Here is a 19,781-nt window from a genome sequence, read left to right as displayed (position 1 = left end):
TGTAATTCAGGACCCATAATCTACATGTCATCTTGCCTTCAACCTCAGGACCTCACATCTCAAAGCAGATATTTAATGGCAGCTCTTCTTGAGATAAGCTTAGCACACATGTCTGGGTTTGAGAAGACAGCAGTCTTGGGCTATGCATTTATTTACCTTTTTATTTCTCTACTTCTATGCACCTTTTTTTAAAAAAAATTCAAAGCAATGTATCCTCATTAAAGACTCTCACTATTCTTGCAGAAAACACAACCCTGTGTCTTAGGATGTACTAAGTTTAAATATAATTGGAACAGTAGCTTCTAGTGATTTCTTGACCTCAAATTGCCTCACCCGGCTTTGGAACTTGACAACATGGGTTTGTCTGCTAGAAAGGAACAATCCAGCCAATTATAACAGAGAAGCGAGTTAAAGCAACTGCCATTTGGTCATTCACCCCCTCAAAAAGTAAAAGCATTCATCAGCTGACATTTTGACAAAAGACTGCCAGAAGGAAATGCATTTTTTTTTTTTTTTTGCATAGGATAGAAATACCATAACAGTCTGAGAATCAGAATTTAGGTGAGATTCAAATATCACATGACCAGAAGACCAAAAAAAAAAAAGCTGTGGGGCTTCCCTGGTGGCGCAGTGGTTGAGAGTCCGCCTGCCGATGCAGGGGACACGAGTTCGTGCCCCCGTCTGGGAAGATCCCACATGCCGCGGAGCGGCTGGGCCCGTGAGCCATGGCCGCTGAGCCTGCGCGTCCGGAGCCTGTGCTCCGCAACGGGAGAGGCCACAACAGTGAGAGGCCCGCGTACCGCAAAAAAAAAAAAAAAAGCTGTGAACCCTCCCTCCACAAAGATGACTGTAATTGCAATAGTCTTTATCACAATGTTGCTGAAATATAAAATTCAGGATATGTCCATGGATGACAGCAGTGGGGGCGTGGTTAGCAGAGCAACAAGGTACCTGTCTGAAGAACTCCTCCAGGAGTGACATTGTCCAGCGATGGTGGAGCTCCCAGGCTTTTGCTGGATGGCTAATGTCTGCCGTGTGCAACATCAGGGATAATGCTTTCGGCTTTTCAATTCTGTAAACCCAAAGGATCCAAACACATGATGACCAACTTACAGAACCTCAATAAGAGTTTTTAACAAATCACCATTTTTTAAAATCCCTTCCAGAACACTCTTTGGCATAAATCATAGCAAGATCTTTTTTGATCCACCTCCTTGAGTTATGGAAATAAAAACAAAAATAAACAAATGGGACCTAATGAAACTTAAAAGCTTTTGCACAGCAAAGGAAACCATAAACAAGACGAAAAGACAACCCTCAGAATGGGAGGAAATATTTGTTAACGAATCAATGGACAAAGGATTAATCTCCAAAATATATAAACAGCTCATGCAGCTCAATATTAAAACAACAAACAACCCAGTCCAAAAATGGGCAGAAGACCTAAATAGACATTTCTCCAAAGAAGACATACAGATGGCCAAGAGGCACATGAAAAGCTGCTCAACATCACTAATTGTTAGAGAAATGCAAATCAAAACTATAATGAGGTATCACCTCACATCAGTTAGAATGGGCATTATCAGAAAATCTACAAACAACTAATGCTGGCGAGGGTGTGGAGAAAAGGGAACCCTCTTGCACTGTTGGTGGGAATGTAAATTGATACAGCCACTATGGAGAACAGTACGTAGGTTCCTTAAAAAACTAAAAATAGAACTACCATACTGGGTATATATATCCCACTACTGGGCATATATATACCCAGAGAAAACCATAATTCAAAAAGACACACGCACCCCAATGTTCACTGCTGCACTATTTACAATAGCCAGGTCATGGAAGCAACCTAAATGCCCATCGACAGACGAATGGATAAAGAAGATGTGGCACATATATACAATGGAATATTACTCAGCCATAAAAAGGAATGAAATTGGGTCATTTGTAGAGATGTGGATGGATCTAGAGATTGTCATACAGAGTGAAGTAAGTCAGAAAGAGAAAAACAAATATCAGATATTAACGCATGTATGTGGAACCTAGAAAAAAGGTACAGATGAACCAGTTTGCAGGACAGAAATAGAGACACAGATGTAGAGAACAAACGTATGGACACCAAGGCGGGGAAAGCCGTGGGGGGTGGTGGTGGTGGTGGGATGAATTGGGCGATTGGGATTGACATGTATACACTGATGTGTGTAAAATCGATGACTAATAAGAACCTGCTGTATAAAACGTAAATAAAATTAAATTAAAAATTAAAAAAAATAAAATAAAAACATAAAATCCCTTCCATTCTCCCATCTCAAACCCCACTGCAGCTGAACTAGGGGAAAACCATCAATTCATCCTACAACTGGGATTTTCATCAGCAAGGTCTCCACGTTTATTGAACTGGACACCTCAGAAACTGACTCAAAACCGTTTCTGGAATGACTGCCATCATTAAAAAGACAACAAGAATCCAAGAGTCACTCACTGACCTTTATTTGTTGCCTCTGCATTGAGTGGATCTTCCAAAATTTCGTTTCTGATGGGAAATATTTTAAATTCTAATTGGGGCAAATTGTTACTGGGGCAAATTGTTATTTCAACCCCAATGAGAATATATCTTTGATAGGTACAATTCTCATGCTTTCTCCTCCAAGCATCATTATTTTATGAGATCACTCAATAAAGTCATATTGAAGGAGATAAAATTTAAAGGTACAGTGACATGGACAAAGACAAGGTCAAACACCTATGAAAACACATGACGTCACAGGCCCACTCACGCTTCTGGCTGCTGCAGAGCAGTCTTCATTGCTTTGATTTGCTGGAAATGACAGGACATATCCGTAGCCATCACCATCTCAATTACCAAGGTCCGAAACTCCCTTTCAGGGACACCCCACGGAGAAAAAAGGATAGAAGTAAAAAATGGAAAGAAAAATTAGTTTATTCTTTGCCATTTCTAACCAAAATCAGTTAATTGGTTGTGACATTTCAAATCTAACTTGAGTCTTTTAGGCGGACTTTTTTATGAGGAATAAAGGAAGCTTAAAGATTAAGGATATCATTTATTAGGAATATAATATGTGGAATACACATATCATTTGGAAAATTAACTCACAGGAAAAATTCCAAAGAACCTTAAAGTGTAGTAAAGCATTCCTTTCTCTAAGAATTCAAGTTTTAAGAAAAAATTAATTTGAAATTAATCCTAGGAGGGGGACTGATAATCCATAGTACATGTTGGATATAGGTATTTCACTTTTTTTAATAGACTTTTTTAGAGCAGTTTTAGGTTTACAGAAAAATTGAGAAGATAGTATAGAGAGCTCCCATATACGCTCTCCCCTACTGCAGTTTCCCTCAATATTAACCTCTTACATTAATGCGGTACATGTGTTACAAATGATAACCAATATCGATACCTTACATTCACTCCAGTCCATAGTTTACCTGAGGGTCCACTCTCATGTTGCACAGTTCTCTGAGGTTTGGCAAATGCATACTCGCATGTTCCCATCATTAACAGTATCAGACAGAATAGTTTCAACACCCTAAAATCCCCTGTGCTCCACCTATTCATTCCTCTTGCTCCTGAACCCCTGCCAAACACTGATCTTTTTATTCTCTCTAAGAACTTTATTAAAGTAGAATTCGCACAGAATAAACTGCTTCCCTAAAAGTTGCACATTTCAATTAGCTTTAACAGTTGAGTAAAACTTTTGGAAGGACCACCACAGTCGTGGTTCTGAACATTTCCATCGCCCTCAAACCTCTTTGCAGCTCACCTCTTCCTCTACCCACAGGCCCCAGGCAACGTTTGATCTGCTTTATGTCTAGATAGTTTGCTTTATGTCTTTCTGGTTTTATTACATATGTGTGTGTGTATGTACTCATACATATATATAACTAGAAAATGCAAACTAGAGAGGCATAAAGCAGATATATATGTGCATGTGTATATACACATATATGTAGAGTACATAGGTACAGGCACATATATATTAAACTAGACACTAGGTATACACACTTATATGTATCTGCCTGTGCGCACACACACACACACACACACACACATATAAAATACAAAATGTACTTATTCTTCTAGCCTTCTTTACTCAGCATAATGATTTGCAATTCATCCACATAGCTGTTCATCAACAGTTCATTTGTTTTTACTACTGAATGGTATTCCATCATACGAGGACACCACTATTAATTTATCCATTCACCAGCTAATGGACATTTGGGTTATTTGATTCTAGTTTGGAGCCCTTATGAATAAAACTATGCGTGTTTATGTACTAGTCACTGTGTAGATGTGTTTTCATTTCTTTTGAGTAAATACCTAGGAGTAGAATGGCTTGTTTATAAGATAGATGGGTGTTTAACTTTATTAAAAAGACTACCAAAATTTTTCAAAGTGGTTTGTAGCACTTTATGTTTTGACAATCAGTGTATGAAAGTTCCAGATTTTCTATATCTCGGCCATTCTAAGGGATATGTAGTGGTATCTCAGTGTGTTTTTCATTTGTATTTCTTTGATGACTAGTGATGTCAGGCACCTTTTCATGTACTTATAGGCCATTTGTATATCTTTATTTAGGGAAATGCCTCTTTCAGACCCTTCCCCCCCTTTTTTTAAATTGAGCTATGATTGATTTACAATATTATATTAGTTTTTGGTGTAAAACATAAGGATTCAAAATTTTTATTCCATTTAAAGCTATTATAAAATATTGGCCATATTCCCTATGTTGTACAATATAGTCTTGTAGCTTATTTATTTTATACATAGTAGCTTGTACTTCTTAATCTCCTACCTCTATCATATAAGTGATATCATACAGTATTTGTCTTTCTCTGTCTGACTTATTTCACTACACATAAGACCCTCCAGGTCCATCCATGTTGTCACAAATGGCAAGATTTCATTCTTTTTTTATGTCTGAGTAGTATTATATACATATACCACAACTTCTTTATCCATTTGTCTGTTGATACACACTTAAGTTGCTTCCATATTTTGGCTATTATAAATAATGTTGCTATGAACATTGGGAAGAATGTATCTTTTCTAATTAGTGTTTTCATTTTCTTTGGATATATATACAGGAGTGGAATTGCTGGGTCATATGGTAATTCTATTTTTAGTTTTTTGAGGAACCTCCATACAGTGTTCCACAGTGGCAGTGCCGATTTACATTCCCACAAACAGTGTACAAAGATTCCCTTTCTCCACATCCTCCCCAGGATTTGTTATTTGTGGTCTTTTTGATGATAGCCATTCTGACAGGTGTGAGGTGATATCTCATTGTGGTTTTGACTTGCATCTCTGATGATTAGCGATGTTGAGCATCTTCCATATGCTTGCTGGCCATCTGTATGTCTTCTTTGCAAAAATGTCTATTCACGGACCTTACCCTTTTTAAACTTGAGTTGTTTGTGTTCTTCTTATTGAGCGGTAGACGTACACTATACATTCTGGATACAAATCATATGTAAGATATATGAGTTGTGAATAACTTCTACTTCCTACCTTGCTTTTTTTTTTTTAACAGTGTCTTTCAAAGAGCAAAAGTTTTAAATTTTAATATAATTTTTAAAAATTTCATTGGAGTATATTGATTTACAATGTTGTGTTAGTTTCAGGTGTACAGCAAAGTGATTCAGTTATACTTATTCATATATTCATTTTTTTCAGATTCTTTACCCATATAGGTTACTGCAGAATATTGAGTAGAGTTCCCTGTGCTATACAGCAGGTCCTTGTTGGTTATCTATTTTATATATAATAGTGTCTGTATGTTAATCTAAATTTTAATACAATTTTTTTAATGCTTCATGCTTTTTGGGGTCCTATCTGAGAAACCTCCAACTACCCCAAGGACTTTGTTTTCCTCTGGAAGTCTTACCATTTTAATCTTTTATATTTGGTCTATGATCAATTTCAAGGTAAATTTTTAGTATGGTGTGAGGTAATACTCAAACATTTTTTCATATTGATATCCATTTGTTCCAACACCACTTGTTGAAAAGCTTTTCCTTTCCCCATTGAATGCCTTGGATGGAGATATAGATATAGATATATAGATATATATCTATACACACACACACAGACTAGCAGCAAACAATTGGAAAATAAATAAAATAAATATAAAACACTTAGTAGTAACTTTAAAAAGTAAGTGTAACTCCTGTTCACTGAAAACTACAGAACACTGCTGATTAAAGAGGACCTAAATAAATTAACCGAAATACTGTCATCATGTAGCTCTTTAGCATTTCTTAAAATGCAGCTCTGTTGGCGACAAATTTCTGTAGTTTTCCATCATCTGAAAATAATGTTATGTCATCTTCACTTTTAAAGGATATTTTCATGGGACATAGCATTCTGTGTCAACGTTTTTGTTGTTGTGCCTTTTAACACTTTAAAGACATTATTCCATTGCCCTCTGGCCTCCATGGTTTCTGATGAAAAGTCCAAAGTCAATCAAATTGTTCCCTTGAATGTAATGTGTCGTTTTTCTCTAATTTTATCTTTGACTCTTAGCAGTTTGACTATAATATGCATGCAGGTATGTTTTTCTTTGAATTTATCCTGTTTAAGTTTGCTGAGTTTCTTGAATCTATAAATTTATCTCATTTACCATGTTTGGAAAGTTTTCAGCAATTATTTCTTCAAACATTTTTTGTGTCTCATTCTCTCTCTCTCTCTCTCTCCTGTCTTTCTGAGACTGTAGCTGTCCCTATGTTTGACCACCTGAAAGTGTCCCACAGGTCCCTAAAACTGCTCATTTTTTAAAATCTTTTTTTTCTCCTACTTCTTCAATATGGATACTTTGGATTGATCTTTTCAAGCTCACTGAATTCTTTCTTCTGTCCTCTCCAACTTGCTACTAAGCCAATACAGTGAATTTTCAATATAGATATTTTACTTTTTCAGTTCTAAGATTTCTGTGTGCTCTTCCTTATATTGTCAGTTCACTGGTTAAATTTTACTGTATTTTATTTATTACAAGCATATTTTCCTTTACCTCACTGAGCATAAATATAATAACTGCTTTAAAAGTTCTTGTCTGATAATTCCAACAATAGTTCATCTTGGAGATTGCATCTGTTGATTGTCTTTTCCCTTGCAAACAAGTCACATTTTCCTGCTCTTTGTATTGTCATTGAGACTGTCGCAGAATTTAAGTTTTCCCTTATTTGGCAATCTCTTTTATGGAGTTCTAATTCACTTGCTAGCAGCTCTGGTAGTTCCTACACTGGTTTCTCTAGCCAGAAACATAGTGGAGGTTTTTGTATAAATATAGCTTTATCCATCTAGTGTTGCCTTGACTGAGACTGCCTTCAGACACAAAACGTCACACTCACCTCATCCTGTCAGATTCTCCAAATTTTAACACATCTCCAAAATTTGTGTGATTTTGTTTACTCTCTACAGCTCTCACGTCATTGGAGGTTGTGCTTATTTGTGTCTTTGTATTTTGTCCATAGTTTATAGCTTTATTTGCAGGAGAATTGCTTTATCAGTAGCTGATTTGGCCTGCCCAAAGTGGAATTCCATATTTTTCCACTTTGAAATGCAGTAAATACCTGGTAATACATTCATTTATAAAGGTCCTAAAAGTCTAATGCACTTATGTATCCAAATAGAATCTATCAGATATTAAATTGCTTTCCTAGAAAGACATAGGATGCTAAACATATGTTGTCTTTGGGTTGATGGGCTTAACTGAGAGCCCTTAATAATAAGTTAATATTTTATTTGTGAGATAATACCACTGTCTTAGAGCAATGTATCTCAACGTTAATAAAATATGATAAAATAATAAAACAATATTTTAAAAACTGTCCTTAAATGAATATATAATAGAACACTAAATCTATGTAACTTAAGCTACATCAACTACAATCTTTTCTTAACCTACAGAATCCTCAAAAACAGGAGTAGCAAAAAAGCATGGCACTATGGGCTATAATTATAAAGTTTCCACTGAATCAGAATGTTCCTGTACCTGAGATGTTCCATGATTCTAAATCAATTACATTTCACTCTCTCTTTGAGATAGTAAAGATAGTGCTGAATAAAAAACACAAATATATAAGGCTAGTACATAAACAGATTTCATTAAACTATATTTTTCAAGTAACTAGTTTGACTTTTTTTATATTAAATTCACTTAAGTTTTGCTGGATCACTCAGTTTTACAACTTGCTTTGGTCAGAGGTAGTATTCAAATTATTCAAACTAGTACTTCACAAATACCCACCAATAAGAATGCAGAGCTAATGATACATAATTAGGATGGTTGCACTGGTGAATATCAGTGTATTCCAGTGTGAACTGATATACTCTGGTCTGTTGCAATGATTCTGGGTTTAGATATTGCCGAAACCAGCCTCACTAACACAGTAGCAGACTGAACGAGGCTTATGATCATAGCAGAGTGGAAACACAAGTAATCTAAGCTAAATTTTGACAAATGTATAGTTAAGCAGAAATAGAAAACCCTTAACAAAAATATAGATAACAGAGGTTGCATATCTATGCTTTCAAAATAGATTAAGAGGCAATTATGCCCATCCAGCCATAAATCCCATGTGCTCACAAATCCCACAGGCCAGCAATATTAGTGCATTACCTGAAAGCAATTTGACAAAGTTCAACAAGAGCCTTAAAACAACAAACATCCTTTGATCCATTAATTCTACACATAAAAATACATTAAAGAGATGTTCATTACAGGATTCTTTATAATAACCAAAACACACGAACACACCCATACTCACACACTCAAAAGTAATTATGGGACTTCCATAGATGGAATATTATACAGCCATTTAATAACATATTTTAATTACCATGGGACAGTGGCCATGAGAACATACCACACAGACCACCAACTACAGGAATTTAATTGGCTATGGGCCTCAGCTACTATATTCTGAAAACTATTGCCATTTTTGCCCAAGGCCATGCTTCTCATGGGTTGCTCCAAGCCAATGACTGAGGGCATCCCTTCCTGGGAGACATGGGACTCCTCTGATGGCCGACTTTGTCTCAAGAATTTCTTGACAGCCTTGCTGAACAGTTTTTAGGATGCACGGAGATCTAGGATGCTTCTACCCAATTTTCCCTCTCTCTCTCCTTCCTCTGGGATCAAAGGGATATATCTGAATATGTGTAAAGCTGTTCTCTGCCATATTCAAATCTTTTATTATACTTTTACAAACATTTAAATTGGATAGAGGGCTCCTTTTTCTACAAGATTTGCATTGATTAACTGAAATGCTCTGCATTTTTTAGATGCTGCTTAAATCTAACATTTTCCAACAAAATTCAAGCCAAATATTCCTCTCTGTTTTAATGAACTAGAGTTGCATGGCAACTAATAGCCAACTCTTACTGAAAATTAGTTTCAGATTTGTTGTTCAGAATGGCTTATTTCTCTGAATCCTTGCATAATGGTACAGAGATACTCAATAAACAGCTGATCATTTAATTAAAATATAAGTATTATTTGCATCACAGTAGATTCAGAAGTTTTTAAGCATTTAAGTGATTTTGCCTACAAGCTTTGAAACACCTTCACCTATATTACGGATCTGCAGGCTACAAGGATCTGTGTCACAAACTGTGCTAAGCATTTTAAATGGATTATATCATGTATTATTACCCTATATATCCTATATTATATCATGTATTATTACCCTAACCAAATTACAAGCTAAATGTTATCTATTTTCTAGAAATTAAATTTTAAAAAGGTGTAAAGGGGTTGAGTAACTTCCTAAATATCATACAGCTAGTAAATGACTGTGTTCACATTCAAACTAAGGTCTGCCCAAATTCAAAGACACATAGTGCCACTTAGGCGACAGAATTAAGTGCCCATGATTATTTTAAAGCGTCAATTTCCTTAGCAAATTTTGAAAGATTTTTTTAAGAAGTCCAATCCAATATAAGGTGAAAAAAAAGTTAATTGATGAAATTTAGGTTTAAGAAGGTAAGATAAAAAGAACACAAGTTTCCTAAGGTAACCAACAGCAAATATTCCCAAGGTGCCTACAATATATTTGAGTATCTGTGTCAAGCAAGAGAAGAGAGATAGAGAAAGAAAGAAACAGCAATAACAATTTCAAACAGAGTATTATTTCTTCAAAAGATGCATGCTCCGTCCATCCTCACGGCTCCTTTCCTAGCCTCCTAATCTCTCTCTTAGCTCCTCCTTACCTCCAGTCATCCTTTGAGAGGTTAATCAAAATATTCATTTCCTCATCCTCCTGCAGAAGGCGATAGGCTGCACTTAAATGGTGATTTTCCAAAACAGACCTATCGTTGTACAGAATCGCTGGGTCAGACCTGAGAGGAAAGCCAAGCAAAATAATTTAGGAGGTTGAACAGCTGAGATTTTTCAGGTAACTCTCCTAAAGGTAGAATACACCATCTCTTTATCCTATTTTAGCAATTAACTTTGCCCCCATGCCATTTATATCGACCAAAAAGCTAACACCAACACTACAAATTATCAATAGATGTACGTAGAGTATTTTAATGTCAATATGTGGATATTATTTCACATGTGATATCCAACTTGAGAACTCTCTAAAAACTATTCTGTAAGCAGATCTCAACTACCTGCAGTAGTGGCAAAGGTGATTATTTTTAAAAATGTGGGTCATGTCAAACGCCCTTATATTTTCTGGAATGACTTTTTATTTTTATTTTATTCAATGAGGGAATGTGTTTATATTTGTTTTAGTTGTAATTCTCTGAACACATACCACCTGGCAGGTACAGTTTTCAAGTTCTTCCGTTAGTGGCTTGACCTAAAAATTTTGCCATGCAGAAGCCATACATGGGAAATTGAGGAAGGGTTATATGACAATTGTTAGTTGCTTTCTCAAAACAGCTGAATGACACCAAACATAGGGCAGAATACTATTTTAATATACTTAATTTAATGAAACCTTAGATCGTTAGAGCTTATTCATTTCTCATCAAGGAGGCTAAATCCCAGAGATATAAAGTGAGAGTTCACAGAGACCCACAGTGGCTAAGTGGCAGCGCTGGGATGAAGGTAATGTCTTCTGACAGTTGAGCCATTTCTCCCCAAGATAACTTCCACCTGTCATCGGCCAAACTTTGGGATATATTTAGCATACCTTTAAAGTGTTAGGCTTAACAGTCTGTCCATCAAAGGGCAAAGAACCAGGTCACAGATTTAGTTTCCTAAACAGGGATCTCACAGGCTGAGATGCTTTGGATAAAATTCAGTTTAAAGAAGGCGAATGTTTAAATTTCATTCCAAAGCAAGCTCAACTGAACCCTCTGGCATTTTTCCATTCCAATGGACGGAACACAAAACAAGCAAATCCCGAGGTGAAGGATCTAATCTTATATCCGCTGAGTAAGTAAGGCACCAACTGATGTGTATTTTGTGACATTAAGCTATTTTCCAACTTCTGTAATTAAACCATTTTCCCCTGAGTCGTGACTACTTTTGACACTGGTCTCCAGGCAAGATCCATGTACAACTCTGTTCCAGCCACCTCTCTTCCTTCAGCAGGTGCTATTCACGGCTGTCTCTTCCTCAGAGCAAAGGTTCCACTGGCAGATATCCATTAAACAGAGATGCTCTGTGGAATCCCTGTATTCAAAGACCTTGCAACAGAACTACAGAAGGCTGCTTCACAGCAGCCAAAACTACTCTGTGAGGAAGCAGGAGACAGAAGATGAAGCACGTGGCTTAGGTCCTTTTGTCCGCTTCCATTCTGCCAAAATCCCCTTCTGAGCAGAGATAAGACGATGTTGTCGATATCGTCTTCTTTCGTGTACCCCATAATTAAGTGCTGGCTTTGTTAAACAATGTATGGAATGACTTAACGAACATAAATTTATCTGGAGTGCGCACCTGCTTTTTTCAAGTGAAATCAGCAAGTATTTAGCCTTAAACTCTCAACCCTCCCCATTATATTCTTTCTCTGTCTCTCACCACCTTTTTCCAATTCTAGCTTCTTTTGATTCCTACCTCAAGACCCAATTAATCCTACTGTCAGAGTCTCTCCAGTTCCACATCATTGTCTTAAGAGAAGCTAAGTTCTTAGACCCGGAGAAGGCAGACAAGGTTTCATCCTAAATGGAAATGACAGCTGACTGTACTGCTTGCCTGGAATTCTGTGCTGAGAGGAATACTAAGGATAAATCTGCAGTTCGTTAAGAAAAAAAATACCAAAATCAATTAGTGATGCCTGTTACAGTCAAGAGGTTCAGAGGCAGGCAATTAGACCTGTATTTAATACCCCCACAGAGGTTTGTGTCTACCTGTGAAGTTCCTTACGGAGGGTGCAAAGCAGCCTACATGAGACAACCTCGCTCCCCAAGCCCTGTGCGAGGGAGTAACATATGCACTGAACAGAGCAGAGATGAAATCAGGGAGGATGAGAAGAGCATCACCAGAATTCCAGAGGTAAGATGGTAAGATGGCTCTGCCATTGTTAATGTCAACAGACTCACTCCAATCCTTGCCCGTCCTCAGTGATTTAGTCTACATGGTATCTGCACCTTTATGGAAACTGTTCCACCTCCTATTAGAAATGGGTAGAGTATGCATAGTACATACATACATAAATAGCTAGCATTATAATAGAGAAGAAAAGGATATCCATATTTAATGTGAATAACATAGGAGAATTAGGAGCAAATGGCTTCTTTAAGTTTTGATTGAAGCTGACGGGTCTAATCTCTTATTTATAATTTCAGTTTTTCAGAAACTCAAAATAGAGCCACCATGCAAAAGAAAGGTGACTGCACCCCTCTGACTTCAACACTCTATCCCTGCCCCCTCTCGTCTCTTCTCCAAAGGTTTCAACATCCTCACCGGGTCTGAATGTGGAAATTGTTGGTGGTTCCGGTGTGCTCATAGTCATGGATGGCAGCTGAGAAGATTATAGCAAAGATCTCCAGCTCTGTCAGCCAGTTCTGAAAGGGAGATTACAGAGCAATCAGATAATCTGTCTCCTTCTCAAAGTCTTCAGCTTGCTGACAACACACCCACATTGCTGCCTTTCCTCTCTGCAGCTGGCAAGCTATTGCCAAACACACATTTTCTGACAGACAGAAATGGGGTTTTTTCCTTCTGTAGGGAGATTGGAGGATGTGTGATTTGAAAACAGCATGCCCAGCACCGTTGAAAGAGCTAACTAGTAGTTTTTATTTTATTTTTTCAAAGAAGCAAAAAACAATGAACATGAAAACTTTAACAGCCCTCACTGCATCCTCTCCCAAATTCCAAATGAAGTTTCTAAGTAGAGAAAAAAAAAAGAATTTGCTTCAACACAATACCAAAAACTAAGACTAACAGAAAACCTAATGCCTATCCACTAGAAGGAGGATAGGTAGAGACAGATGGAAAGATAACATCTGGTCTTCTGCCTTGTGCAAGCTGATGTTTGAAGAGACCTGTCCCCATCCACATCACCAAAACTGGCTGTAGCTCAGTGGTCCTCAAATTGTGTTCCCTGGAACCGCAGTGTTAGTTATCACCTGGAAAGTTGTTAGAAATGCAAAACCCCACTCCAGTCCCACTGGATCAGAAACTGTGGGTTGCAGCACACAAGTCTGTGTTTTACCAAGCCACCCAGATAATTCTGATACATGCTGGAGTTTGAGAACCACGGCTGTGTTTGAAGCTCCCTCAATCGACTTCCATTTCAAAGACTCTATGGATTCATTGATGCTTCCCCTCCCTTCTGTAAACCACACTGCTCAATGCCCACAGGATGGAGCTTCCACACTCTCACCTCACCCTTTGGTATCCCTGCTTACTTTTGTACTAGTTGAGTTAATGATTCCAAGTTTCAGTGTGGTTTATCCCAAATCCAATTTTAACAAATTGCAGTTATTATTATAATTATGTAATAAAATATAACCTAAACCAATAAAATGTGAATACAAAAAGTTATGTCCATAGAAGTTCAATGCTTTGCACAGTCACTAAAAGAACTGGTATCATAATAGGTGTGACAACTGGGAAACAGCAGAAAACAATTATAAAAATTTAGGGAGATTCTGCACTCAGTTTTCTTCATGAGAATCTTTAAGTTCCCATTTCCTTTTAAAGAAATGAAACTAGAAGTCTTAGACAGGAGCAGGGGTAATGCAAGACAAACATGGGTACCTAAATTGGAAGAATTCAGAAAGCAGCCTGGGTACTGAATTAAAGATTAGTGAATAAAATATATTTATTTGATTTAAGTTAACAAAATGATTTAAAAATGAACAGGTCAATTTTTAATAATTCTCACTTTAACTTTTTTCCAATTATTACTAATTTTCATCTTCATCTAAGAAACTTACTGAAATTATTACCTTCTTTGAAGATGGCTAAGGGAAAAATAAATAAACTGCATACAACCTATGAAAAAAAGACTTCAGAGTTAAGGAAAGAATGAGCACAGAAATAACTCAGGAAGAAAACTACATTTAAAAAAGTGATTTCCATTCTGAGAACGCCTCTGTGCCATTGCCTCAAAGTGGAGTGGCTACTGCAGATGGGAAGCCAGAACCCACTTCTGTCAGTTGATAGCTTGTTTTGGGAGCAGGCTGACTTTGGAGGATTTGTATTTCAAATTCTATAAACAAGTATTTCTGACCGTCTCTCACTAAAGGACAACCCAGACTACCTTGTTTTTCTTCTGGGTTATCAAGTGCTACAGTCAAAACTAAATGTTGGGGGAAGGGACCAATAGTGTCTAAAAGTTGTAGATGTCTTCCCACTCTAGGCAAGGAAGAGAGATAGGTGATTCCTGTCAGAGCTGCTGGGATTGACAGTATTTGGCACTGTGCTTACTTAAGGGGAGAGAGATTTGTGTAATGCTCTTTCCCAAGTGTTGGGATATTGATGGACCCAATGGCTGGATAACTCTGTCTAGCAGCCTGTGTTTTAGCCTTTCCTCACCTCTCACTTAATTGGGTAATCTGAAGCCCCTCCCCTCAATGAACTCTGACCTATAGCCTCTGAGAAAATAGCTCACAGGACTGGGCCCTCCCTAACCATCCATCTTACTTCTTACCTATGTAAATTTCTGTAGTGGCTATCTTATGTAAGATACAATAGAAAAATTATTGTACATAGCTTCTATTAAGTGTTAAAATGTTATGAAAATGTAAAACAAAAACAAACAAACAAACAAAAGATTTCTAGCAGAATCTAGCATGAAATGTCATGAAATGTTTTGGAATCCTTGATAATATGTCACAAAATACAAATTGATGTATTACTAGGAGCAGAAAGACACAAGGAGAAAACAGAATAAGATGAAAAAAATCAACAGAATTAAATTAAAAAGAGATGGGTAAATAAGTGCAGATTGCATGAAAAACTCTTCTGAAAGCAGCAAAGGGCATCACCCTCATCAGGGTTAACACTTATGGGAGCTCACTTTGTGTCAGCTTATTTATACATAGAAACTCATACAATATATACAACTCCATATAGGTAGGTACTCTGTCATCCACATTTCACAGATGACAAAACTGAGGCTGGGAGAGGTTCAGTAACTTACCCAAGGTCTCAGAGCTAGTCCTGAGACAAGCCACACCTTCTGACTCCAGAATTCTTACTTATAATTTTTAAGTCACGTTTCCTTTGGGTCATTGTTCGTGTGTTTACTCAATTCTTCATAAAATTACATGGGTATGATTTTATATTACAAGTTTTCTTGATATTATCCATTCATATGTACTTTTCTCATTTTGGCAATGTTTTGCTTTTCTTCCCCAACACCCTGTCCCCACCCATCTGCCCCAACTCCCTCTACCCACTCCCAAGTACCAATGTATCTCTTTTTCCAAGTTCATGCCAAGTTAATTTAACATGTTAAAATAAGATCATGAATGGGAGACAGTGTACCATCTAAATAAATCTGAATCACAGAGCATCAGCCCAGCCAGCAGAAGTGTCTAAGTACTACATAATCACAGTTCTCACAAACAGCAGTGTAACTCCTGTCCTTATCCAAATATACTGACAAAATCCTATCTTAAGTGTAACTTACTTCTAACAAACCAAAACCAACAAATGATTAAATGAACATACAACAAACAATAAAACCATAATGAAGATTGGACTGAGCAAGAATGGAATTGGGCATTTTCAGAATGAACAATGAAGCAAGTCCCAGTGGCAAAAGCTGATTCATCACCAGTAAGGAAATGATTCCCTTTAGTGGAGCAGGAATGAAGGTTGATTAGGGCCCTATGATGACAGGCATTAAAAGCCAAAGGAACACAAACCAGGTTCCTTAGGCAGTGAAGTTTACATGCAGGAGAGTAATATGGTCAGCATGCCACTGAAAGGGAGAAAGAAGAGCAGAGAACACAAAGGAAAGAAATAAGAGCTGAACTTTTGGATTGGAAAGTCCTTATAGAATGTACAGACAGTATGGAGGTAGAATCCTTACAGCTGAGCAGTTCACTGAATGCAGAGGGGCAGGAAGAGGTTGCAGTCAAAGAAAACAATGCATTCAAGATGACCGTGACATTCCTAGCCTAAGCGGAAAGAAAAAATGGTGGGTGGCATTAAATGGCAGGATTAATAGAAACAGAGAAAGTGGGAGAAGCTATTTTGAGGGAAATAGGATTTAATATTTTAATATAGCTCAGATTTCCTTGCCTTTTCCAAATTCATTATTACTATGAACCCCGAAGGTTTTATGACCATCCATAAAAATGTCAGAAATCTAAGTCCTGTGAGAATTTTATTCAAGATTTATCAAACTGTGACAAGTACAAGTCACAGATCCTATCCAGAATTTCCCTACCTACAAAATATGAGTGTTACAACTAATTCAATGACAGGGATACCTTGACAACTGGTAACGGTAGACTTTGAATTCTGCTGTGTATGACTCAGGAGAGCAAGCTGTGCATGTATGTGGGTTGTGGGGGGACACGTGGTGGGCAGTGAAAACCTGAAGGAAAAGACATGGATAATTCCCCATTGCTAGTGGAGACATTATTAGCAAGTTCTGACTTCGATGGGTAAATGACAGAGTTTCTTTAGTAATCTGTTTCCAACTCTTATTGGTTTTCTATTGCTCCCTTAACAGATTACCATAAATGTAAGGCACACACTCCCATTTACTGGCACACGGTTCTCTAGGTCAGAAGCCAGCACCATGAGGCTGGATTTTCTGGTGAAGACCTCACAAGGCTGAAACCAAGGTGTTGGCAGGCTGTGTTCCTCCCGGAAGCTCTGTGGAAAATCCACTTCCAGGTGCATTCAGGGTACTGGCAGAATTCACTTCCTTCTCATACTTTCCACTTGGGTCCTCCATCTTCAAGCAACAGCTGATTGAGTCCTGCTCACCCTTCTTCTGTCACATCTCTTGACTTTTAAGGACTCATGTGATTATACTGGGCCCACCTGAAGAATCCAGCATAACCTCCCTAGTTTAAGGCCCTCTGATTAGCAACCTTCTGTATCTGCAGAATCCCTTTTGCCATCTAATGTAACCTATTCACAAGTGTGACATCAGAGGGCAAACGTCATGGGGGCCAAAATTCTACTGACCACAACCTTTATAAAATTACTTAGCACCAAGATGCCATTTAGATAAATGTCCTTAGTGTTTCCCTTGTAAATACAATGATGCCATATATGATCAAAAGAATAAGATACACAGCTTCTCCCTTCTAAAAAAAAAATAAGCAAAGGGAAAATTAACAGCACCTTGCCTGATAAAAGCAATGAAAGGGCCAGAGGACAGGTTTGGAGTCTGGAATCTTTTGACCTAACCCAAAAGCAGACTGGAGCTCAGAGTCTGATTCATATCTATTCAATCAACAACTCTTCAATCTAATTCTGTTCAAGGATTTTCTCTTAGACGTGAGCAAAATCATTATAAAAAGATTCAAGCATCTCCTAGGCATCTTAGCTAGGCAATAATGAGTAATATAAACAGATTACAATGAGTAATACTGTTGATGTTGAAGGCCAGGCATCACTTTATCAATGGGATATTTTCATCCCCTACGTGTCTTACAGTTTATAAAGCTGAAATGATTTCGAGCATTTTCCCCCCCGCTTGGTTTGTAATGAAAGGTTAGCGTAACAATATGTTCTCCATTCATCAGAATGCTTCCTACTGTTTTCGTAAGCTTGCAATGAAAGAAGCCTGTTTTGAGCTGCGTTTCCAAGAGAGAGTGGGCGGGAAGTAGTTTCTATATTTAAGAATTATTCTGAATACGGCCTGAATTGATAATGAAAATTCAATGGCAAATGGCAAATGAGCTCATTTAAGAATAGTATGCAGTACATCATGATCATTGGCTGCTATGATATAACATCTACGTAATGATAACTTGCATTAGTATAAAGACTTGAGAGTTTTTCTAGGGGGTAAAAAGGCTGTGTATGATTCACCTTTATATCTCCATAGTACACTGTACACAGTAGGTATTAACTAAAGATATGTCAAACAGATGATCTCAAAGTACATTTTCACATCCATTTTGATCCTCACCACAGTACTCTGAAGTACCACATGAGGATACTGAAGTGTAAGAATATAAGGGGTTCTTTTTTGCCACCAGCATTGCAGAAGCATGGCTAAATATTTAAATTTTTATATTTTGTATTTAAATATTAGACTGAAACCAAATCCTGGCTCTGCTACTGTATTAGTTTGCTAGAACTGCCATAACAAAATGACACAGACTAGGCAGCTTAAACAACAGAAATTTATTTTCTCAGAGTTCTGGAGGCTAGTAGTCCAAGATCAAGGTTTTAGAAGGGTTGGTTTGTGGTGACAGCTCACTTCCCAGCTTGCAGAGGGGCAGCTTTTCTCTGTATCCTCACAAGGTCTTTCCTCAGTACACATGCATGTCTGTGTCCTAATTAATCCCTTCTTCTTAGAAGGACACCAATCATATTGGTTTAGGGCCCATCCATATGACCTTATTTTACCTGAATTATCTCTTTAAAAGCTCTTTAAAAGTCACATTCTGAGGCACTGGAGATTAGGACTTCACCACATAAATTTGAGGGAGGGGGAACAAAATTCAGCCCATGCCAGAGACTTTACAATAGGAGAATCTTAACTCTGTCAATGTGTTTCCTCTTATTTTTCCACGGAATTTGTGCCATTTTCTTTTTGATTTATTTATATAATCTGGATCTTAATCCTTGCTCTCTATGTATTTTCCTCAAGTACTTACTTCATTATGGTGATTTTTTTTATTCTACAGAAGGTTTTAATTTCCATGTACTCAAAGTAATCAATATTTTGTTATATAACTCATGTTTTGAGGCTTATTTAAGGATTTCCTTTTTCAAGGCTATACACATATCCTCATAATTTCTTCTAATATAATCAAATTTTTATGCTCACATCTTTAATTCATTTGTCTGATATTTGGTGAATGATTTCAAGTAGGACAAAAACAGTATGTTTTTTCCAAATGAACTGTCCCCCATTTTTTGAACTGAGTTATTTTCCCTCTAATATTGTTTTCTATAGACGTGTCCTCACCTTCTCACCTGCGATTCTGTCCTTATACTCCAGTCCATGTTCCATCCCCACCAAACCACTGGGACTGGTCATGACAAGGGCACCAATGACTTCCATGTTACCAAAGGCAGTGGTCACTTCTCTGTCCTCATCCCACTAGACCTTTCAGCATGTTCCACATAAGTCACAGTTGTTTTTGGAGCACTTTCTTTCCTTGGTGTCCACAACCCCACACTCTCTTGGGTTTTGTACAATGTTACTGGCCA

At 37.4% G+C, this 19,781-nt stretch overlaps 1 protein-coding gene across 7 annotated transcripts in view; it reads right to left on the bottom strand.

The window, feature by feature from the left end:
* Window positions 1-19,781, bottom strand: part of PDE1C (phosphodiesterase 1C) — a 472,817-nt gene that overhangs the window by 76,768 nt on the left and 376,268 nt on the right. For all 7 annotated transcript variants that reach the window (XM_032643393.1, XM_032643388.1, XM_032643391.1 and 4 more), the window contains 4 exons: window positions 12,882-12,982; window positions 10,235-10,363; window positions 2,778-2,879; window positions 952-1,072 (listed from right to left, as the gene is read on the bottom strand). In XM_032643393.1, coding sequence (XP_032499284.1) covers window positions 952-1,072; window positions 2,778-2,879; window positions 10,235-10,363; window positions 12,882-12,982 — 453 coding nt within the window. The remainder of the gene's footprint in view (window positions 1-951; window positions 1,073-2,777; window positions 2,880-10,234; window positions 10,364-12,881; window positions 12,983-19,781) is intronic.

The sequence above is a fragment of the Phocoena sinus genome, chromosome 9, assembly GCF_008692025.1.
Source record: "Phocoena sinus isolate mPhoSin1 chromosome 9, mPhoSin1.pri, whole genome shotgun sequence".
NCBI lineage: Eukaryota > Metazoa > Chordata > Mammalia > Artiodactyla > Phocoenidae > Phocoena > Phocoena sinus.
This window is presented reverse-complemented; position numbering and strand designations above follow the sequence as displayed.